Raw genomic sequence first — 25,460 nt, 5'->3', positions numbered from 1 at the left:
TAATAATAAATCAGTGTGTTTTTATGGTGCTTCCTCAATCTGAAAGAAATCAACCCGCAGATCCTATCAAACAATAGTGTACTTCCTAATGGGAAGCAAGGACTGATTTGTTTTCCTTTTGTTTGTCACTGCCATATGCTGTTCTGCCAATTTATTGCTTTTGAGTCTGTTGTTTACCTTTTAAACAGAATGCACAGCAGGGAAAGGGGGAGAGTCAAGGTCCTTGAGCAACATGGAGGTGCGGGAGCAAGGGATATTGAATAGGGTGACCATATGAAAAGGAGGACAGGGCTCCTGTATCTTTAACAGTTGCATAGAAAAGGGAATTTCAGCAGATGTCATTTGTATATATGGAAAACCTGTTGAAATTCCCTCTTCATCACAACAGTTAAAGCTGCAGGAGCTATACTAGAGTGACCAGATTTAAAAGAAGGCAGGGCACCTGCAGCTTTAACTGTGGTGATGAAGAGGAAATTTCACCAGGTTCTCCATATATACAAATAACCCCTGCTGAAATTCCCTTTTCAATGCAACTGTTAAAGATACAGGAGCCCTGTCCTCCTTTTCATATGGTCACCCTAATATTGAAGGCCGGTTCAATTTTCTTTGTTGAAACAACCCTTTTAATTATTATTATTCATGGAAAACAGAGAAAACAAAGAAAGTGGTTACAAAGCACCGTTTCACTGTGGGTTTATTTACATGGTCATTTTTTTGTCCCTGGACACTTGATCATGGGGTGAAATTTGCCACGTGCCTCTGTAGCTCTTGGCTATGTTTTGCTGTGATGTCTATAAGGGAGGCAACTCCAAAAAGCACCATAGCGCGAAATGGTTGCAAAGGGGAGCTTTGTGCAGAGAAATACGTAAAAAAAACCAAACCATTTTGAATATTTATATCCTGCCTTTTCAGGGCTGAGTCTCCACAAGGTGGCTTATAAAAATAAAAAACACAAAAAACACAATTTACAATCCAAAACATCCAATGATCATCTGCAGCGGAGTTCGCTTTACAAAGGTCAAAAAGAATATGTTGGGTTGGATTCAGACTTAGTCAAAGTTACAGGACAACCACTGATTTCACTAGGTCAACTTTATGTATGATTAAATTTGGGTCCAACTTGCTATTTTTTTAGGGCATTCTGTCCTAAGTGTCATCAGACGAGCATTTTATAGCACGCTTGTTACTGGGCACTCACGGATTTTTGTGGGTCCCTCTCACGATGCCGTCCTCCCACTGGTTTCCTGCTCCTACTGCCATTTTTTCTTAATAGTCCAAACAAAATGCAACTCTTCTGAGTTATAACAAAATTTGTTGCCATTTTCTGCCATGTGTAGAGAAGTTTTGCTATAAAACATCTACTAGAAGGTGTTGTCCTACAACACTGAATGGGCCACGTGGTTGCATCTTGTTTCCCCTTTCTCTCCTGTGTGATTCTTCTCGTTCCTATAGCAGAAGAGCAGGCAGGACGCAAGAACCACCCAGAGAGCTTCAGCTATGGGGCGGTATATGAATGCAATAAATAAGAACGACAGTAAGGAAACACAATTCCCCCCATCTGATGATCCCCAGAGTAGCCTTGGCACTAGAAGACTGTAGTTTAATCAATAACAGTCTGTCAAAAGAGCAAAGTGTTTTCATAATACACTCAACATAAAAAATGTAGTATATTTGTAATGAACACTTTTCTTTGGAGGTGCACAAATGTTTCTGCAATGAGTAGGGGGACCATATGGAAAGGAGGTCAGGGCTCCTGTATCTTCAACAGTTGACCAGATACAAAAGAGGGCAGGGCTCCTGCAGCTTTAACTTTTGTGATGAAGAGGGAACCGCCCAGAGAGCTTCAGCTATTGGGCGGTATAAAAATGTAATAAATAAATAAAATAAATAAATAAAGAAGGAATTTCATCAGGTGCTGCAAGCATACAAATGACACCTGATGAAATTCCCTTTTCTATACAACTGTTAAAGATATAGGACCTCCTTTCGATATGGTCATCCTACATGCAGGGTTGGGTGCCAAGGTTTCCTTGCCCACAGATGTGGACAGCGGTGGGAGCTGTGGATCACTGGGAGTGGTGCAACCTCTTACTGCATGAGTTGCCCTTTCATATAAGTAACAGATGAGGGGGGGGGGGGCCTTAATATTTTATGTAAAGATTTCCATCAAAGCCAAATGGGGAAAATTCCATCAGTAAATAATCTTTCAAGATTGGAAATGCTTTGTATTGCCTTCAACAAAATGTTTTAGTTTTTTAAAAATCTGAAAGCAGAGAACTAAGCAACTTTTTGAATCACTCACCTTTTAAGCAGGCTACAGCTGTGGATTTAGGGATGTGTTGGACTTCTTCTCCTGTTCCAGATTGCCTGTTCACTGGGGACATCTTTCATGGTAAGGTGAATAGCAACTGAAGAGCCTTTTGGGATGCTTCCCCTAGGGAGGCTGGTCTGGCATCATACTGATGTCAGCACCAGGGGAAAAGCTTTTTATTTTTGTGGGCTTCTTACAGCTTCTTCAAATGAGTGATTTATAGTACGCTCATGACTGGCCACTCATGGACGTTTGCAGGTCATTTTGGCAATGTCATGAGCCTCTGGTGTATCTCCTACTCTTTCCCTCCATTATTCTGCTTAAAAATAAACCCTGGAAAAACTAATATACCGGGATTTCCTGCTGTGTGCACTCAAAGTTGCGCTACAAAACACCTACTGGGGGGCGGGGGCACTGTCCCATTGAACTATAGGAGCTGGGAAGTTTTAATTTACAGACCACATGGCCACTGCTCTCCTCACTTGTAATTCAGCTCATTTCAAATGCGGAAGAGAAGCAGGAAGGAAAGTGATGGTAAGCAAACATGATTTCCCTTTAATCTAAAAGGCTTCTTAGCCTTGTATGCAGATATGGGTGATAATGTTTTATTGTACTTTCAAGCTTCTATTTATTATGTTTTACTGTTCTTTAATCATTGTGGTTGATAGTTTTTATCATGTATTTTCTTGTTTTTACCATTGTGGCAAAGCTATGGGTTACAAATGTAGAAAATAAGCAGTAGGTGTTTAAATTTCTAGCAAAAGGCTCAGAGTCCACTAAACACCATCTGCATGTGTGAGGAATAATTCAAAGGTCCATCTCATAGATCAAAGGCATACCCATTATCCCTAGGCAGGCAACTGTATAGGACTCTGCAATGGATTAAAATGAGTTTGGATTTCTATGAATCTGACCTGGGATTCTGCAGTGGACTGGCTGTTTACAAGTTGCATGGGCTTGTGGGCCAGTTTCTTAATTTTGTGTGTGCATATTCACACTTGCACTACTGAGCATTCATGCTAATGTGCATTTGCGCTAGTGCACATTAATGCTAATGAACAGTTGCACTAATGCACACTGGCATTGGTACACACTTGAGCAAGTGGAACAAAATTCTCTTCTATCCCTAAAAGCAATCCAATTCGTCAATGAGCAGACAACGGAACAAAAGGTGCTTGACAATCTCCGAAACACTGCTGGAACAGATTAAGCAAAATCCATACATCTCTAGTTTGTACAGACAGGCCTTCAGATCATAAGATGAACAAGCTATTGATACCTTATCATGATATCCTTCTGGACAGGCTGCCTGTATTGCAGTGTTTCCACTCCTACTTGGATGGCTGATTCTGGGGATTACTGCTCTGCCCCATAGCACAGTTGTTCAGTTGCTAACTGGACAGAAGAACCATCTACAATAAGAATCTCTGTCTTGCAAAGTTGCTATGGGGCTCCTAAGGGCTCTAGTTTATCTCTTGTGGTTTTGAACATCTAAATAATAATAATAATAATAATAATAATAATAATAATAATAATAATTCTCGCCCGCCTCTCCATTTTGATCGAGGCAGGGAACAATAAATGATGAAATACATAATACTCAATTAAAACATAATATACATTGTTAAAAACATCCTAAGAAACATCCTAAAAACATCTTAAAATTCCACTGGATAGGCCATTCCACTGGATACATGAAACCACTGGGAAAGAACATCTGCCGATGCAGGCTGAGGCGTCATCAATATGATGACACCCAGTTCTATCTCTTCTTTTCATCTAATAAATATGAGGCAGTTGATGTTCTGAACCTGTGCTTGGGCAGGGTAATGGACTGGATGAGGGCCAATGAACGGAGACTCAATCCAGACAAGAAAGAGATACTTACTGAGGGTGGTTCGTCTGTCCAGTAAGTTTTCTTCAACCTGTTCTTCAGGGGATTGCCCTCTCCCTTTTGGTTCAGGTTTGTACTTTGGGGGGTACTCATAGATTCATCATTCTCAGGTGGTATCATCGGGGCACCTTTTTTCACCTTAAATTGATATACCAATTATGATCCTACCTGGATAGCCTTGCAATAGTTATTCACTCTGTTAACCTCCTGTTTGGATTATTGCAATGTGTTATATGTGCGACTGCTTTTGACAATGTCTGGAGACTTCACTTAATTCAAAATAGGGTGCCTAGACTGTTAAGAGGGGCTTGGCTGATTTGATCATATTATGCAAAAACTTTGCCAATTGCACTGGCTGCTAGTTATTTTCCAGGCCCATTTCAAAGTGCTGGTTCAAACATTTAAAGCTGGGGTCTCTAACGTGGTGCCCATGGAAAGCAATGTGCACATAGACAGCTGACTTGGCACCCACTAGACTCACTGCCCCCTTCTGCTTTGTTATTTCTTAAGATGTCTATTTATTTATTAATTTTTTTACTGGGTGGGCGGCATGCTGAAATGCAGTCTTTATTTGCGTTCAAAAGAGTTACTTTGTATTTTGAAGCCTAGACCCTACCTCTGCCCTTATATTTACCTTCTTGGATAAGTTACTCTCCTTTCAGTCTCACCAGTTTGCCTTCTAGGAAATAAGTGTTTTGTGACCAGCACTCCTCACCATGCCCCCTTTCCATGGCAACCATGTTGTGAACCCAATGCGGCCATAGATATCAAAAGGCTCTGGATCCCTTCTTGAATGCTCTAAATGGCTTGGGTCCGGGTTGCCCGGAAGAGCATTCCTCCCCCTGCCTTTATTGATCTACCCACACACCAAGGTCATCACCCCTAGGCCCTCCTCCAGGTGCCGCTACCAAATGAGGTGAGGCAAGCGGCTACCGAAGAGTGGGCCTTTACAGTTGTGGCACCCTGTCCATGGAATGCCATCTCCAGAGAGGCTTGCCTGGCAGCTACGTTATGGTCTTTCTGGTGCCACATGAAGGCCTTTCAATTCCATGCTTTTTTAAGAGCTCTTTTTGGTGCTTTTACATCATCACAACTTTTATTTTGCTGCTGGTTTTCCTTTGGTTTTTATGTGTATGTGGAGTGTTTTTCGTCTTTGCTGCTAATTCTAGCTTGGTTTTATTATACACTATTTATTATTTGTATTTTATGTTTTTAATGTATTGCACACCACCTAGAGATTAAAGAAAAATAAATAAATAAATAGAATTAAATGAAGGAATTTGGGATTTTGGTTTCAACTAATTTTTTATTCATCTGTGAAAATACTATATTTCTGAAGTGAAACTAATAAAATACCAGAGAAAAGGAAACACGTGAGCATTAAGTGACTAGTTACAGCCACATAAAGCGTTTCAACTTCATTGAGTTCAAGCCAAGAATTATGCATAGGTGCAGTGAAAAGGCAACATAAACAGTATTTGAATCATTACATTGTGCAATCTCAGAATACAATCGCAATGGTATCTTCTTTAAAACCAGTGGACATAAAATCAAATAGTTACAAAGCAAAAAAGAAGAGAAGAAGAAGAAAACAAGCCCACACATCTCTAGATAGCGATACTTTAAAAGGATAGAGAGAATAAAAATTTGCCAAACAAATAAAAGACCACAAAAGGCAAGCCTCTTTCAAACAAATAATTCTACAAAAGCACAACAATAAATTATATTAAATTTTAATTACTGCCATTAAAATTAAACAATTATTCTTTAGGAAAACATGGGCACGATCCTGCCAGAGTGAAGGACACTTATATCCCATTGACTTCGATGAGAGAGTAAAAAGTATTAAACACTATAGAAATCAATGAGGTATGAAAGTGCATAACTTTTGATGGATTGTGTTCCATTTTTTCTAAAAATAAATCTTTTATAGCTTAAATAAATCAGACTGTACTTTATATCTCAAAAGCCTACTTGGGGTCTGATCTATGGATCTGCCATCCACCACAGGATCCAGTATTAAGACCAAATAAGAAGGCAATACCACCACACCACACCACGTCCAGTGCTTGGGAAGAGATCTAGAAGGCAGCTGGCTACTGATGCTTGCCTCAGAGTCACTGTTCGTGGCAACATATGCAATGGTGAAGGTCAAGGAGGAAGCAGGGCTAGGCATGCCTTATGATCCACAGGTCTTGAGTGGAGGCTGTAGCAAAGGTTTGCCTGTCAAGTGACTGTGAGCAGCAAAAGGAACAGTCTTCTGAAAAGTAGGGCAGAACTAGCGAAATGTCCTGCTTTTTAGGCAGAAGGTCACATCAGTAGCACAAGCCTGTTACTTACGCTACAACAATCTAAGCCAACATGTAGGATCCAGAATATTGGATGTTAGTTTTACAGTAAGCTTCAGCTTCATAACACTATCCTTTGTTGGCTATCTAAACACAGCACACATGTGTGAATATTACTTCCACATGGAATTAAACTGTGTACCACAAGAAAGTCATCAAGGTGAAGTACAGGCACTTGGCAGTATAATGTGAATGGCAGAACCTCTACTTGTCACAGTATAAAAACTCCTACTAGTAGTAAACACTGAGTTCCTGACTCTGCTCCGCTATCATTTGGGTGAGTTCTTTCCATGTCAGATTCAGTGCCAACATATCACACTTCTGCTCCTTCTGTATGAAGGTCCTCCATAAACGGTAAACTCAAGAATTCTTTGCATAAAGAAAATGGCTATATTCTGCAGTTACATCTAAGACCAAAAAATTAAAATTAAAAACAGGGCATGAACTAGTCAAAGTTAAGCAGTGTTAAGTCCTACCGCATTCAAATGGGAGAAAGTTAAACATGCGTTTAACTCTTCCATTAAACTGAATGGAGCTTAACTGTGGTTAACTTTGACTGGCTTGCACTTGATTTTTTTTAACTTGCCTAAACAAATCTTCATGTTCACTACAGGTTCAGTTGTAACTTTACTTCAAAATCCCAGCCCTCCAAAGCAAAAGAATGAATTTTTCCACAGCAATCATGTTTGAGATATAACTTCATTATTACATGTTTGAAAAGATATGCTGTTTTCAAGCCTCCCTCAAATCAGCACAGATGCCACCAATTTACCAATTTCAAACACTTCTCTCTGGGAGGGAAAAAAGTAAGCAGAAAGAGGTAGCTAACAGTCCCAATCCAAGTTGTGGGCTACTTGAACATAACAGGATAATTCTCTTGTTACACAAGCACTCCCTAGTTGTGGCAGACTAGTCTCAGAATCCTGTAATTTTTGTAAAAGCAGGTAGAACACAAACTCTTGCTGGCAGAGGAGTTTCTTAAAGTGAGCAGGAGTAGCAAGAGGTCAAAGGGAAAGGATTATGTCTGTTCAAAGACATTGGACAGTATTTATACTGCTGAAGGAGGCTGGGAAACCTGTGTGTGTTTATGGAGAGGAAGGGAGAGGCGAATATATCTGAGGCCTGTAGGAATCCCTTATTCCGCCACATGAGAGTATTGTAAAGTCTTTATGTGGCCTGGGCTATGAAATTGGGGGGGGGGGAATGTATGAAATTGAAACCCTCTGCATAGTTACAAAATAGTTGGTTTCATTTAAAAGCTGCTGATTGTTGGAAGCAAATCTTGAACTTCGCTTTTTGGTGTCCATATTGCTGAATAAGATTATTACATAAACAGTGGTATATAGGCTCAGTATGAGTGTCAAGTAAAGATTTTTAACTGAGGGAGAAGAAATATACTAGCATTTTTGGATTAAACATTCATTTTCTAGAACCTTAAGACAGAAATTAAGCAAGTGTACATAAGGAACAGCAAGAAAGTGGTTAAAATGTCTTACTGAGCATTTATATGGTGGACTATTAAAGAACAAGGCACTTTTAATGTTGTCTTCATATTTCAAATCAATAGTAGTGGTAGTTAGCTGATGGCTCTCTGGTGGCTCCTGTCTCCTATATTCCCTCTGTTACTTACAGCTTGCTACTTTCCCCAAGTGGTGTTGGCATTGCTATTCCTTCTGCAAAGATCTAACACTTTGTTGTAAGATAATTTTTAGCCAGTTCGGTCTCCAGACCTTGAGGGAAACTGGTAGATGGAGCCATCATGAGAACAGAAAAGGTTGTGATGCTCAGTTATTCTGATCATTAAAAATTATCAAAGATGATCTTGTATTATATATCAAACATTCAGTTTGAGATTAGAATTTGACTATGACAGGTGCAGAAAGACACACATGCATCTGATACATTTCTTCCTTGATGATTGAAACAGAATTCAAATGATGTACTGGAAGTTTTTCTTCTCTTATCATAGTAGTATGTCCTTCTGTCACTTTAATCCCATAAATTGGACAATTTTAAATAAAATGGACATGTGAAAATATTTAAGGGGGGACCCTAAACTTTACAATACATTTCCAATCTCCCACGTGCATTATAATGCATAGTTCCTTTTTAGTAATAAGAAGTAATTAGCAGCAACCAGTAAGACTAAACCTCATAACAGCAAATACACATACTAAAAGAACCCTTGTACACAGCAAAGACAGAACATTAACCTCTTGTCACCCTGAAAAAGCACAGAGAGATCGTCACATCCTACAAAAGAGAAACATGGATCATGTAGTTTAAGGGGTGATGCCAAAAGTTGAAAAGTGCCTCTAAATTGATGAATAAGGTTTACATATGGGGTGAATTTTCTGAAACTCAGGCCTGATTTCTACATTCTATGTGGGCAGGCTTCATGCTGCAGTGGTAATGTAGACAAAGATCCAGTTGAATGGCAGCACTGGCAAGGGAAGTATCCCTGTGATCCAAGTAACCGAACTGATCAGCCCTTGCTTGTGTTACTCCTGCAATGTGGAGCCCAAACACATGGAAGCGATTTCTGGTGTTTAATACAGCACTTAGGGAACACATAAATCAGGCCTTAGCTTTCACCTCAGTGGTGTTTACAAAATTGAGTTTGGGATGATTGCAAACCTGTTTTAGCAGAATTATAGATCAAACAGTATATTATGTGGAAGCCTTATTTTACTTATCTATCAAGTTTGTGTAATGGAAGAAGAAAAGCACATGAATCTGGAGTTCTCATGCTTCATGTACAACTCAGTGCTTTGGGAAAATGCAGGATTTCTGATACTTCATCCTGAGAATCATGTGTTCATACTAAGGACAAGGAAAGCAATGTATTAAGCTGAAACAACACAGTGTCAGCTGAGAATCAGAATTTTTACATAACAGGGACAGCATTCAAAATATAAACTTACGATGTCAAAAGACCAAGAAATCTAGAACTTCAAACTAGTGAAGTTCTTAAGTAAGGCAGTCAATATTCAACCAGTGTATACATTCATTAAGGTTTTTTTTAAAAAGCAAACCAAGATGCTAGACAGTATGAATGTATGAAATATAGGCACAAAATAGGTATTTGACTTTGTTCAGCATGGAAAACAAAGCGACTAAAAAACTTTCAGTAAAGTGAGCAACCTATTGAACAATTTGAATAATATTCTTCTGTAAAAAGGTGCAATATTAAGCAGTTTGATTTTGGTTTGAAGATATACATAAATCATGTTACCTATTATCAGTTATAGAACATTTCACATTCTTTGTATCATTCTAATTCTTCCCAGTTATCGGTAAGGTTACCTTTGCTTTGTCGCCTAATGCTAACCAACCTTCCAGCTGATTTGATACTCCACCTTGAGCTATTTCCTGAGCTTGCCAGGTTTGTGTATTTTGTGGAGCCTTTGGTTTCATCTTCCCAGCCGGACCAAGATGGAGGATAGTCACTTAAAGTATTTCCTGCATCGCTGAGGTGGTCACTGGCAGGAAGCTGTGGCGGCTCCCAGCCCTCAATCTCATCTGGCTTCCTGGATTGGATGTTTTGTTTTATCACCAAACTGTCCCAAAATCCAGCTTTCTTTTCCGACTTCACATCGTCTTTTGATTTTAAGCTTGTCCTAGAGAACAATAAAACGTTGTTGTTTTTGGAACACACATTTCAGGGGAAGAATTTTACAGTAAATGCATCTGTGACCAAGAAACACCAGAACAATTTTGCCATTATCCTCGTATTACTGTTCAAGTCTCTCATTATATATATTTAAACATTTTGTGTTTCTTTTCTATACTTTAAAAATGGCTAAGCACAGAACGAGCTAATAAGACTAATCAGAATGGCATTAATTTAATATAGATAATCTACAAAAGCCACAGATCCCTATGTGAAAGAAGCAATAGTCTGATTATTGGGAATAGTGCTGATAAGAATCTTCTTATGGAGACAAAGGATGGACAATCTTCTCCTATGTGTTGTTTTGTGCATATGTATTCTTTTAAACATTTAATTCTATAATGGGCATTTGATTTCAATTGAAATCTACAGCACTTTGGACCAGAGGGGTGGGAGCATAGAGCTCTACTCTCCTGTTGGTTGTTTTATTATGGTTTTAATTTTTGTGAACCGCCCAGAGAGCTTTGGCTATTGGGCAGTATAAAAATTTAATAAATAAATAAATAGGAAGGGCCTCTTCTGTGACTGGAACTGTTCTTCCATAACTGGAGCAAAAACTCTGGATCCAACCAATTGTCTTTAAAAACAAAAAGGCCACTCTGCCTTAATAAAATGCCTATAAATTGCTTTTTTCTGTCCAGATGCAGGTCCTCAGTTTACATAAGTAGGATCTTTACATTTGAAGAACAATATAAATTTGTGTTAATAAGTAAAAAGTGTCTCACCTTCTGGAATATTACTTTTTCTTTAATCTGTTTATTTTGATTCTAGGTTTAATACCTTTATGCCCCCTACACAGCATCCCAGCAGATATACGATGCAGTGGATCTGCCTCTCTGAGACTGCAGACAAAGCTCCAACCTCAGAGAAGGAAATCCAACTGCGGAACTCAACACTCTTCAATCCCCTCCCAGCCACCATTGAAACCTCAGTGATGGGTCTCTCTCTCTGACCTCCGGGAAGAGGAAAACAGCAAGGGCCCCTTTGGTGGGTGAGAAGGGAGAGGCCATGGATCTAAAGGCATCATGCTCCCAGCACACAGGTTTAACAGACATTCCTTTTGCGGCAGACAGGGAAGTAAAAAATGCCTCTGCCATTCCAGCTGCCCTGCCGGCAAGAGCTTTGTTTGGATGGATGGGAACCTCCGAGATTGGAGTGCTCTGTTGTTAGGGCTCCTCCCTCAATACGAACATAAGAAGTGCCCTGATGCTGGATCAGACCAAGGGTCCATCTAGTCCAGCACTGTTCACACAGTGGCCAACCAGCCATCAGCCAGGGATGAACAAGCAGGACATGGTGCAACAGCTCCCTCCCACCCATGTTCCCCAGCAACTGGTGCACACAGGCTTACTGCCTCGAATACTGGAGATAGCACAAACTGCACTGTTAGTAGCCTTGTTCAATGCGTAAGTTATTGCATGTTTATATCACTTTCCATGCCTATACATACAAACCCTTTAGATTTTGGAGATTTAGATCCTGTTAGTAATTGTTGTTCATCATCCTTATTGAATATGGATGTTACTTCTTTCCAACCCCGAAAACCTGCACCTTGAACCTAATAACAAATAAATAAATAAATATTTTTTTAAAAAAAATATATTATGTGTAAAATGACACTTGTAGAGAATATGTGATTATAATTGCAATATATTCCCTATCATGGGCTCAACATAATGTGGGAAGTCTATTAAATCCTGGCTGCAGCCTGTAATGCAGGTAAAGCACTGAGAGTCAGCTAAGCCTTAAACCTCATGAAAGAAGATTTCCATGGATTAATTATTGGTGGATTCACAATTCAAAGGACCTTGGGATTAGTAAATGTAACAGTAACAGAATCAGTCCCACATTTTTGTTCTCTAGATACTTGTAGGTAAGTTCATCCCAAGAAGGCTTCCATTGTCTATCAACACTACTACCCTGCTCTGAAGTAGAGAATAACTGGTCCATGTCACCTGTGGCCAAGGTTTTTTTAAAAAAAATTCTGCATGTTATAGAACTAGGATTCCTGAGCTGCAATATTTATTTATTTATTTATTTAGTATTTATTAAATTTATTATTTAGTATTTATTAAAACTGAGAATGACAACATCAAGATTAAATGCCTGCCACAAGAAGACATTCTTATCTAAATGTATATAATGAAGACTTCAGGTGAATCTCTCTGGGAAGTGCATCACACAGGCGTAGGACCACTACAGAGAAGGCTCTTTCCTTCCAAAGAATAGGCATTCTTTGTTGTCTACTTCAATAGCGATGTGTCTCAGGGCAGGTCTACACCAGGGAAGGGGGAGGGGGAGGATCTTGCAATATGCTGATCGCGAGATCCTCCCCCTCAATCTACACACAACACATGGCATCCCGGGAGGAAGGGGACCTATGGCTCACCCTTGGCTTACTTTTGGATTAGTGTTGTGTCATATTTTAGAAACTCCATTTTAGGGCAGAAGCTGCCATTTTTAGGGATATGCATCAAAGAACTCCTGAAAAAAAATCTACTGCCCACTATTTTGTGCATTTTTATCACAACTACTCCCAGCTAATGCAAATGAACTGTACTTGAAGATGTAGTATTGATTTGTAATAATTTGGGGGTGGGGTGCAAATTAATTGAAGAATTTATTTTATTTGGGGTGTTTGGGTTGTGTATTATTTGGCTGGCTTGTAATTCTTTTTCTGCATTTATAGATATAAGTAAATGCAAATGTTATGCAAATATCTGTCCTACAAGTCTGTGCCCCAAATGTGTAAGTGCATAGCAATGAGCCTAATATAATCAACCCCATTGCATTACAGCTTTTTCTGTGTTGACATCCTGTATTTCTTCAGACCTGATCCATAGCAATCTTTGGGAATAAAATGCCATTTCAGAATCATCCTGTCTAGTGTGGACAAGCAAAGTTCTACTGAATTTTAAAAGACTCCTATGCTTTTAATCAAATGTTTCTACTTTGCAGGCTCTGTTTATTTTATTGTTTCCTGATGAACACGGGTGTTGAATTAGTAATCAGTGCTGCGTTTTAATTGCCCCAAAGTCAGTTTCTGTTCCCATGGGGGGAGGACTTACTTTTGAGTAAAGAGAGTATAAGGATACTGGTCATGGGGAAGGACATTGCTGGATAATATATACTGTATTTGTGTGAAATTGTTTTAATTCTATTCCAGCTAATTATAGGAAAGCAATGGCTTAGCAGTGCTAAAGTACTCTAGTCTGAAAACAGCTTTTTTTAAGGGTATGTAAAAATGACTTCTATCTCAGGATACACCATAGACTAGAGGAAAGGTTTAAAGGCCCTTTCCTGGAATGTTAAGTAGCTTTCCTTATGCACTGTACCTTGTTTACTTGGGAGTATAACAAGAGCTTGAGGCTTGAATGGAATTTGCATTGTTCAAGCTACCTCACTTGTCCCTCTGTCTTTTGTATTAAAATATATTGGAGGAGATGGAATGTGGCTGTTATATATCATAAAGGCTCTAGTTTTTTATAATACATATTTTCATGGCTGTATCAAGCAATTACTGTACAACTTTGTTTAGAAAATATGACAAAAAAAACTTGTTTTGAATCAATTATTTCAATCAGCTTATTTATTATGAAGTTTTAAATAATTATTTAAATCAATCCACCCTACAATTTGTTCTCCAACAAAGTCCCATCATTAACATTACTGCAGAACATGAATAAGAACACAAACTTGTATATTTTACTGCAGAATGTGTTCCACTATTTTCAGTCAAGTTCAGTTCATCTTCCACATGCTATGTTTGAATCGATAATATATTGTAAGTCAAATTGCAGATTCTTGAGAAGCCATCTTGTCATTTCTGTCTCTCAACTTCATCCAACCTCTTGGAACAGACTCCTATACTTTCAGTAGCCAAATAATCTTCAACCATCAAGTAATTGTAATTTAATGAGCACAGCTTGTGAAACAAGGAATATCAACAACTATGTATCTCTGTTAAAGGAAAACAGATGAGTACAACAATCCTGAATCTACTTCCATCAGCACAGTAAAATTAGAGCTCAGGAATTCTGCCAGGCCCTTAAATAGTTTAAAAAAACATGCACTCAAAAAAGAAAAGGAAAAAAAGTCAGCTGAAAAAAGCAGGCTACAGAAGGTACGTGTAAATAACAAATCCCTCCTAAAAGCAAAAGGGAGATCTATGCATTTGTGTGGTAATAGAGAGGGAAGCAGAGGTGACTTGTCATTCAGTATATTAGAGGGAAAATACCTCATTCAAAGAATTGGATTAGTAATATAGGGGGAAATTGTGAAATGGAGAACAACTAGAAGCCATGAATGTTGGAACAAAAATAGAAACTCAAATTATGACAAAATTATGTAGTACCACAAAAGAAAAAGTATTACAATGTGGTCTTTATCATCAACACAAAATAATTTTTGGATGGTGTTAACATTGAAAGAATATATAGATCATGAATCTATTTTTTGGACCATACACAAAAGACATCAATGTATACAGCGGAAATTCTTATGAACGACTGTTTGAATGCATAATTTGGGGTGATACTGAAAAATACAATGTGCAAGTCTTCAAAGGTGCTTCATAGGATTAAGAAACTGCTAACTTTGCAGAGTATTGTTTATTTGCATTGGTTATTTCGGCGGAATAACCAACCATGGTGTGAAAAAGTCCCAACAGATGACACAATAATCAACTGTTGACTATTTAACTCACTGTTGACTATTTAACCCACTGTTGGTTATCATGTTGTCCAAACCCGTAGGTCTGACTCTTACAGGCAGAAATATGGTAAAATCACAGACTGTACAAGTTACAATTCTGCAGTGATTTATTTAACTAAAGGCTGCCCTAACAGGATTCTGCAGTGATTTATTTAACTAAAGGCTGCCCTAACAGGATTCTGCAGAGATTTATTTAACTAAAGGCTGCCCTAACAGGATTCTGCAGTCATTTATTTAACTAAAGGCTGCCCTAACAGGATTCTGCAGTGGCTTATTTAACTAAAGGGTGCCCTAACTACCTATGGCTGGACAAAACAAGGAACTTCCATTTGTTCTGTCCAGCCTCTTGAAAACGAACACGTCATGCCACCTTTATCACTGGATGCACTGAATTCACAGATTTTCACCTCAGATTAGGGTTCTTAAAGAACATAGTTCTTTTGGCAGAATGATAGCAGAAGAAAAATCATGTTAAGTAAATAACTTGAGAAAAAAAATGGACCAAGATATTAGAGAAATATTGATTACTAAAACGTCATGTTTGCCCATAATTGAAATTCTATTTCTAAATGTAAAGACCCTTACCAGCATACCTAGGATCCAAGATTCACAGGTACTTAATTATGGCATTAGCGCTGCTGAACACAGAACTCTCCTGCTGCTGTTGCTTTTACCTGTTATTATTAAACTCTTCACCTCAGCTATGGCACGCCTTGTATGCTCAGTCTAGCATATCATGTTCTACAACAATCCCTACTGCTCCCCACCTCCTTCAGATGACCAGTTAAGCAGATTATCTTGTCCCCTATGAGAGTGTCAGACTCAAAGCTAGATCATATCTGAGGAAATCCGTGTTGTTTTCACAATAACAAATTGAACTAACAGAATGGGGAGTGTCAACTCGTGGACAGAGGTAGAACTAGACCCTTTTACTAGCAAGTCCTAGTAAACAAAGTGACAACAAAGTGCTCTCCAAGCACCAATCTCTAGGTCATTGGCTGCACCATAATTTACAAGAAGCAAAATAAGGTAGGGAGAAAGCTAGTAAAACCATTCCATTAAAAAAAGGAGGAAAAAATAAGCAATTTAAGTGGAGGGGGGGAACAGGTTTGCATACTTGTTACTGTGGAACAGCGCTGCCTTTTTTGTTGTGAGAAGAGCTGTCACTATAAGATTAACTTCTTCTTGGCCTACCTTATTTCACAAGGCAAACAGGTAATATCATATAGCCAGCGGCTAAAATGTGACCAAGTGTTCTCTCATTCTCACAGGGTCTCAGACTACAGCTTGATGCCCATCTTACAATAAGTTGTCCTCTAAGCAGAAATCTCTAGTTCAGTGGCTAAAACCTGGGGTCTGACACCTACAGGCATTCTTCATAGGGATCAGACCAATTAGCCTGTTATCTTCAAGAAGACATTTATTACACCGTTTCACAGGGTTTGGGCATGTTGCCACACTTGCTTTATGTCCTTGGTCAATGTCTGTGGCACTATCATGCTTTGGTAGGTTTAAGTTCTCTGGAAATGACTACATTGTGTCCACAAGTCATTCCCCTGAATAATAAAGCAGTAAAAATACTATTCTCCTTGTCTTGTTTTCCGCTGGAGGAGGGGAGAGTGGCAGCATTTCAGAATAATAAGATAATATACACATCTAAAAAGCCTAATTCATAAGTCTCAACAAAAACACTCCATTGAGAATGCCTGGGAACAACACAGTTGGTTCCATTTTAAAGGAATTTATACAGGTCAGGAGCCGGGAAGTAGGAAAGAATGGGAAACATTCCTCATTCTTTTGGTGGCTTTCACTGTGAATCCCTAAAGGGCTTTTTTAAGATAAAAAATAAAATAAAACAGTTTAAAAAGTGTGTGTTGTGAAGAAGGAGTCAATGGAAGGAGTAGCTGAAAAATAATCTCCCAACCAAATTTCATTTGGCATAAAAATGATGTGTGTACCTCTCAGTCACAATGTAGAGTGGGACTCACATGTTCATTTGAAGTTTCATTAAGAGAAACACTGCAATAGGGCACTTTAAAAACAAGAAATGCAAGGTTGTAGCCATACCGTTATTGTAACACATTATGTAAAAGTTACACTGCTACAAGAACCCTGTTCTGTAATCCCAGTCTCCAGTGTTAATTGTTACAGTACTTTCAGGCCACAAATGTTATAATTAAGACAGTAAAGAGGGACCACCTGGTGATACACAAAACTCAGCACCGGAGGCAAAACTGCACTGGAATTTTTTATTTCTAATTCTGTAAAAAAATAAATTGTATGACATTAAAATAAAATATTAAATATTAAGAAATACTATTTACCCCATAAAACAGTGGTCCAAAACAGGGCTTCCAAGGGTGTAGGTGCATCACTGAGGTTTTTAATTGTGCCCTCATGGTGATTTCTATGTATACAAGACATCTGCTAACTTCCTGGTTGCTCTATATTTTTAAGTCTATGGATCTGATTTCTCTATATTTTTAAGTCTATGTACGTCGACTTGCAGTTTTAATACGCCCCTTGCTCTCCAATTATCCATTGTTGATATTTTTTGGATGTTTATATTTCTGTTTTACTTGTTATTAAAATATTTCATATTTGAACTATTTTGCAGTCTGTTTGACCTCACTCTGTGGCCATTTTAAGCCCTATATGGCTCGGGTCCAGGTTATGTGAAAGAACATATTCTCCCTTATGAGCCTGCCCGTGCTTTGAGACCTTCTGGAGAAGCCCTTCTTTCAGTCCCACCATCTTCACAGGCGCGCTTGGTGGGAACATGGGAGAGGGCCTTCTCGGTGGCTGCTCCTGTGCTATGGAACTCTCTTCCCGGGGAAGCTAGGCTGGCTCCCTCCTTGATGGGCTTTCGGAAGCAAGCTAAAACTTTTTTGTTCCAGCAGGCCTTTGGAGAATAATCTGGCCCTCCATCTATGTTACTGTCTTATAATTTTGTTGTGTATTTTAAACATTTATGGTTTTGTTCCCCCCCCCCCCCATTTATGTTTTAAACTTTTAAACTTTGTAAGGCCACCTTGAGGCCCAGCATTAGGCAAAAGGCGATATACAAATAATAATAATAATAATAACAACAATAACAACTATTATTATTATTTTGTGAGTAGCCATGCCCCCATGGTGGCCATTTTGTCACTGGCACCCATGGCACTTTGACAGAATTTGAAATGCACCCATAGGCTGAAAACGATTGGGGACTCCTGCTATAAAATATTGCTTCTGAAAGTCAGAAAACTCCAGATTTGTATTTGCACGGTGTGTATAGTGACACACTGACCCTAAACATTTTCACTTGTATGTCTGCTTGCTATGCCAGCAAGACATTGATCTAATACTACCATAATATAATATTTTGTAAAGTTTTTGGCTATTGTGTTCCCTCCACAACATTAATGTGCTGGAAATTGTAATATCAACTTTAAGGATCAACCTGCTACCTACAATACATAACCACATATAATTTTGCCCACAACAATCTTTCCTCTTTCAGCTCAAAGACTAGATATCATAGCATTAAGATTCTAAAGGCAAACAGAAATCAGAATTGCAAATATTGTATATGAACTGCCATCATAAAGAAGATTACAAGCATTATTAAAATGTCACTATATTTGCGTTTTTCATATATTAAATCATTTGAATGTATGAAGTACAAAACACAAATATGCAAGCTATTACAATAGCAAGAAAACTAAGGGGAGTAAATGAAGACCTAATAAAGGAATGTTGCTTGTCAATGTATCCAGAACCAAAGTTAGTGCCTTCGAAATATGCACTAAAGGATATTAAGATATGGGAAATGAGCTGTTAAATAAAACATGTTTAAATAAGCATCTCACCATTAAATATATACCTTTGTTGCAAGCTGTGAAACAGAGGATGTAACTTCATCATGAAGATATGGATCCTTGTTCTAATTTTAAAAAAGAAAAGAAAATGAAAATCAGAAACTGTAGTGAGTTTTAATAGTTTCAAGAAAGTTCACAAAACTTTTGTGATGACAGTAATGAGAATCACAGATATTTGCTTAAATATACTAGTAAAATGCCCATCATTTACTTGTGCTATATTTAGTTTCTTCCATAGAAATTCCTGTTCTTCTGCTAACACCAGATGTATGCATCACTGTGGCTGGCAAATTCCCTGAAACTGCAGTTTCCCCCATCATAAACAGACAAGCACACACAGTTTTATTCTATTTCTTCAAGATGAATGAAGGTGTAGATATAACCTTTTTACTAAAATATATAAGAATTCTGGTCTAAACTATAGCCATTAAATGTTATTCGAAAGAGGATGCTTTTACAGTGCTTCTACAAGATGATGAAGTTCAAAATTTGATGATTCTCTAGGGGAAATAAGTTACCCGGAACATTCAACAATCTCCTTGACCTGTACAACTTGGCACAATGAAAGTGTAGACAAGAGGCAGCTCTCCACTACTATAACATCACTACCTATGTTTTGGTGCTAGGTTTTAAGTATGCATTATGTTTAGATGAAAGATACCTCAGGTTTTTAAATAACTTCTTGTCTGATCACCTATGGTGAGTCAATATAGCCTCCAAGCAACCAGACAGGGATTTTGTTTTCTAAATTAGAAGTGAATTGATCCTCCCCCAACCTTCTTTCAAACTGTTAGTGTGCTACAAATGAGTAATATAGGTATGATGTAGGTAGGTGGGATAGTAAAACATGTGTGAGCTAGTAACATTTGTGAATTTATTAGCAAGCGTGGATTATCTCTACATTATCAGTGATTACAGCAGAAAGATTTTTAATATTCTGAAATTTGCAAAATCCGCTACTTAAATTGCATATACATAAATATTAATGCCCAGAAGCAGCTTATAATTTGAGTTGCAATCAAACACATCTGGAGGGCATCAGCTCTTAAAGTGGTAGCCTGAATGGATGAAATTCAGAATGAATCAGTAGCTGCCACACTTGGGACAGGCTAGGGTGACCCTATGGACTGCCCTATCATTACAAATGACTAGCTTCCCATGCAGATGCAATGTGATTATAGAACTTGGTCATCTGAAACCACTCAAAGAGGTAATGTTTCACAATGACATAGTTTTTTTGTCCAGACTTCATTCATGCCATATGAAAAGTAGGACAGGGCTCCAGTATCTTTAAAAGTTGTATTGAAAGGGGAATCTCAGCAGGTGTCACTTGTATGCATGCAGCACCTGGTGAAATTCCCTCTTCATCACAACAGTTAAAGCTGCAGGAGCCCTGTCCTCCTTTTCATATGGTAACCCTAGGACAGGCCCCTGTGGGCCACCTATTGTCACTGCCAATGAATTCCATGGCATGAATGAAGTCTGGATACAAACCTATGTCACTATAAAACAGTACCTCTTTGAGTGGTTTCAGATGACCAAGTTCTATCATCTCATTGCATTTGCATTGGAAGCTAGTCATTTGTATTGATAGGCCAGTCCATGCAGCTATACTTACTGTGCCCCTGCAATTGCTGGGAAATATGGGGAAGGGGAAGTGCACTAATGTGCATTTTACACACGGCTGGTAGCTACAAATAGCTCTGGATTGCTATGTGATAACAATGGTGCTACCACATAGTGCTTGTGAAAGTACTTTATAGCCATCCAATTTCCCAACTTGAAATGACTCTTCTGCTGTTCAGACCACAGTCATTTCAGAACATCCACTGGCAAACATTATCCATTGGATGCTTCCAGAAGCTTTCCATTCTCCTTAAAATGAGTCAAAATGAAGTAGTACAGTACAGTACACTATACTACACTATCCTATCCTCTGAGAAAATGGGTGCTTCTACACGAGTTCTTTCACATCCCATCTTAAAGTCTTAACCTGACCCTAAATGCCAACCTTTAACCAGAAGGCAGAAAGTCTCTCTCATTAAAGAGCAGTTTCAGTGCTACAACTTCTTTCATTGGTAACCTCCTCATCGCTACACAGATGGGAGATAAAACAGCAGCACATTCTCCAGATGGTGATTATGAGGAGTACTAGACAAACAGTGACAGTAAGAATATTTTTCCAAATTTGGCATAACAACAGGATCCAAAGAAAAATGGATCCTAAAAATGTGGACCCATGTCCAGGTGGTGGCTTTACAAAGTTCTATTGTCAGTACATTTGTATGCAAGTAACAGATGCTGCCATAACTTCCATGGAATGTGTTTTGAGTCACCCAGAGAAATCCTACTCTACTAAATTAAAACACTAGTATATATTTGATTACACATTGGCATTCCAATCCTAAACACTTGAACTGCAATACAATTGATGGAAGTTACATAAGCAAGCTAAGCATGCATGCTTCAGATCACAGCCTTATTTGGTAAGCATTTAAAGGTGCAATCCTACATAAGTTTAGACAGGAAAAAGTCCTACAACTCCCACCATTGCTGGCTAGGGAATGCTGGGATGTTGTAGGGCTCTTTTCTGTCTTAACATGCTTTGGATTATGCCCTAAATAGCATAATCCTATGCATATTTAGACAGAATTGTTCCTTGTTCATTATTTCCTCCAAGTTTTATTGGAAAGATTATTTTTAAATAGCACATCCTGAATATCTATATACTAGGGTGACTATATGAAAAGGAGGACAGGGCTCCTGTATCTTTAACAGTTGTATTGAAAAGGGAATTTCAGCAGATGTCATTTGTATATATGAAGAACCTGGGGAAATTTCCTCTTCATCACAACAGTTAAAGCTGCAGGTGCCTTGCCCTCTTTTAAATCTGGTCACTCTAGTGTAGCTCCTGCAGCTTTAACTGCTGTGATGAAGAGGGAATTTCACCAGGTTCTCCATATATTTATTTATTTATTTATTTATTTAAGGATTTTTATGCCGCCATTCAGCCAAAAAAGGCTCTCATGGCGGCTTACAAAAGTATTTCTTGACAGTCCCTGCCCACAGGCTTACAATCTAAAAGACATGACACAAATGGAAAGGGGATTGGGAGGGAGGAGGAGGAGGGGGAAAAGGAAAGCAAATTCAGGCACTACAATCTTAGTTGGAAAGTTCAGCAGTTACAGGGGACAGCAGGAGGGAGGGGGGCTCTCAGCTGGAGCTGGAGCTGGACCCAGGCACGGTGGAGAAATGCCTGGCTGCTGCTTCCTCCCTCATGGTGGCCTCTGCAGTGACAGTTGGTAGCAGGAGGGAGGGGGCTCTCAGCTGGAGCTGGACCCAGGCACGGTGGAGAAATGCCTGGCTGCTGCTTCCTCCCTCATGGTGGCCTCTGCAGAGACAGTTGGTAGCAGGAGGGAGGGGGCTCTCAGCTGGAGCTGGACCCAGGCCCGGTGGAGAGGTGCCTGGCTGCTTCTTCCTCCCTCATGGTGGCCTCTGCAGTGGCAGTTGGTAGCAGGAGGGAGGGGGCTCTCAGCTGGAGCTGGACCCAGGCACGGTGGAGAAATGCCTGGCTGCTTCTTCCTCCCTCATGGTGGCCTCTGCAGAGACAGTTGGTAGCAGGAGGGAGGGGGCTCTCAGCTGGAGCTGGACCCAGGCACGGTGGAGAGGTGCCTGGCTGCTTCTTCCTCCCTCATGGTGGCCTCTGCAGTGGCAGTTGGTAGCAGGAGGGAGGGGGCTCTCAGCTGGAGCTGGACCCAGGCACGGTGGAGAAATGCCTGGCTGCTTCTTCCTCCCTCATGGTGGCCTCTGCAGAGACAGTTGGTAGCAGGAGAGAGGGGGCTCTCAGCTGGAGCTGGACCCATATATACAAATGACACCTGCTGAAATTCCCTTTTCTATACAACTATTAAAGATACAGGAGCCCTGTCCTCCTTTTCATATGGTCACCCTACTATATACAAAAGTAAAAGCCAGGCATATTTCAAATATAATTTTAGGACACTTGCTATAATAATAAAGATGAAATAATATATTACCTTAAAGCACAGAACACATGGATTTGGGAGAAATACTGGTTTTGCAAATTTAGCCCCCAAATCGGATAGTTACCACAAAAAGCTGAGGAAAATCCAGGATGCAGTCTTCTAAATTTCTTTAGCAAATGGCTATTTTGTGTTTGTTGAAATGAGCCTTCCTTAGTTATTGGCTCAGTTCTTCATTTGTTTATGAAAATTTCAAATGATTGAACCTATCAGGGAATAGGTGGGTCTCTGTGTTGGGGTCAGTGGAAAGGGAGTTGGAAGCACCAGTAAAGTGTTGGTCAACTGTTAGATGGTACATGTGATTTTAAAAAATATTATTACTTTTTTGGTTTTATAAAGATATATACTGAGTGGATTTGGAAATCATGATAACCCATGATGGGTTAAATAAGCCACTATGTCTTATTTAACCTATCATGGGTTATTGTGTTGCCTGTTGGGAGATTTTTTTAACCCATGATGGTTTATTTGGCCAAAATAAAACAAACTGATAATCAAGGTTTGCAAAATGGGATATTAATCAATTATCGTATCGCATGGTGGTCACTGTGGCAAGAGAGGTCAAAAAAGCTGTCGTCACTCTCCTCCAGCTGGCAGATCTCTGGCTGAGTTCGGACAACACGCTAATCAACCATTGTTTCCCATTCTGTTCCTATTCCCACCCCTATTGATTAGTGTGTAGTCTGAACTCAGCTTCTGTTTCCATGATCTGCCTAGCAACTGACTGTATTCACAGCCCTACCCCGCCCTAAAAGCCCTACCCCACCCAAACCTTGACTATGCGCTCTGCAACTTCCTAAGTGTTAGCACCATTTGGTTGGGGCGGCACCTGTGCAGGGTTGTCGTTTTGCCTTGTATGCATCCCTGACAGTGGAAGCCAAGTATGAAGTTTGGTCCTGAACCTGCAAACTTCCAAAGTTTTATCTGCACCACCCCCCTTTTGGTGAACCCTGGGGTTTTTCTCCTTTGAGTGCAATTGCTCAGGGTTTTGATGGTGCATTGGGTGCCTCCAAACTAGGTAAGGCTGTGTATGCAGTTTGGTCCCAATCCTGCATACTTCTGGTGCTGTAGAGTTGTTAGCCCCTTGTCAGGGTGATGCTGGAAGTCCTGAATTAACCTTTCCCTTCTCATTGGGATATTGTGGAAGATTAAAACCAGCTACTGTGGTGTTGTCAATGGGTGAAGCACTGGGGCAGGAGGACTGCAGCAAGACAGGGGTTGGGGAGATAACTCGGATTACACACAGTAGTTTAATAAGCTACACACAGTAGCTTATTTGTCTGATTCTGTGGGGATAACAATAGCTTATATTCAAATAAGCTACTGTGAGAAGCTTATTAACCTATCATGGCTTAAAGTGACATCCAAACGTGGCCATATAGTCATAATTTCTATAACATTAAATAAATGAACACAATTCCTTAAAAATATCAGAACAAGAAACAATTATACAGTCCTGAAAGAATAGGTATTAGAAATATAATGTGCATGGGCTTCCACTTGTAATACTTCTTATATTGAAACAATTCAGATAACTTTGGAAAGTAGGTGTTCCGATTTAAATAAAATGCAGATACTCCCTTAGATATGAGCAGAATGTACCATATCCAATATCGAAGCTGAAATTTCACACCTTTCTGGCCAAAGTCAATCTTATAATTAATGCAGATATCAAAGTACATAATCCAACAAAATTGAGCCAGGGGCCCAGAAGTAACCAAAAAAGGTTCTCATTTTGTTTCTAGTTTGGCACAAGATGAAACATAATTTAATCCTTTTAAGACTTTCTTCACATCTCAATTAAAAATATTTTAACTAAATCTGAGCAGCCAAGTGAACTTCCAAAACAAGCTGGATAGGCCTCTAGTCTTTAGATATAACTGTCAGCATAACAAAAGAGATATAAAACTTTTCCACTTCAAATGTTTGATACATTTTGTAATGTTCTCTGGTACACTGTGCATTTTTTGTCAGGATAGGATACTGTCATGTTTAAGAAACATATTCTCTATGTTTTAAACTGTAACTAAGCTGGATATGAAGTCACCTGCCAGCCCCTTGAGATGATAACCATTCATTTCAGGATTAGTTTACATATTCCCGTTATTACAGATCTATCAGCACACCAAGTGTGTTTTGGTTGTACTAGAATTTGGTTTTTTAAATTATTATTTTACTGCACGTGTTATATCCCTCTTCCCTCCAAGCAGCTCAGGGCAGCGCCCATGCTCTCCCTTTCCCATTATCTCTTCACAACAACCTTGTGAGGTAGGTTAGGCTGAAAGAAAGTGATTGGCCCATGGTCACCTAGTGGGCTTCATGTTCTGAATGACACTTAGAAGCACTGCTATTTCAAAGAAGACACTGAGCACTCCCAGCTAAACTACCTAACCGCAACTTAAATCCTAAGAAAAATAAACAAAACAAATAAACAAAACAAATATCACAAATCCAGGTAAACCCTCCCAACCCTGCAAAAATATGTCAGGGATATTTCTATTGCAGACCTATAGGACCTAGATGGAAGATGCATAATATCAATCCCTCCTTTTCATATAGTCTCATTTGGGCATGCACCAAGGCTCCAAACTAAATATTACACAGTAGACATGTAA

At 39.2% G+C, this 25,460-nt stretch overlaps 1 protein-coding gene across 2 annotated transcripts in view; it reads right to left on the bottom strand.

Annotated features, from left to right (window-relative positions):
• Positions 1-5,503: 5,503 nt before the first annotated feature.
• The window catches only part of TDRP (testis development related protein), a 35,151-nt gene continuing 15,194 nt past the window's right edge, over positions 5,504-25,460 (bottom strand). Inside the window, exons 3-5 of one of the 2 annotated variants that reach the window (XM_063125101.1) lie at positions 18,808-18,867; positions 11,681-11,784; positions 5,504-10,173 (exon numbers count right to left, since the gene is read on the bottom strand). In XM_063125101.1, the coding sequence (XP_062981171.1) occupies positions 9,825-10,173; positions 11,681-11,784; positions 18,808-18,867 (513 nt within the window). In that variant the 3' untranslated portion in view covers positions 5,504-9,824. The remainder of the gene's footprint in view (positions 10,174-11,680; positions 11,785-18,807; positions 18,868-25,460) is intronic. The other variant, XM_063125102.1, reaches the window with a different exon arrangement.

Source organism: Elgaria multicarinata, chromosome 4, assembly GCF_023053635.1.
Source record: "Elgaria multicarinata webbii isolate HBS135686 ecotype San Diego chromosome 4, rElgMul1.1.pri, whole genome shotgun sequence".
In the NCBI taxonomy this organism is placed as follows: Eukaryota; Metazoa; Chordata; class Lepidosauria; order Squamata; family Anguidae; genus Elgaria; species Elgaria multicarinata.
Note: the sequence above shows the minus strand (reverse complement) of the source record. Positions and strands in the feature narration are given on the sequence as shown.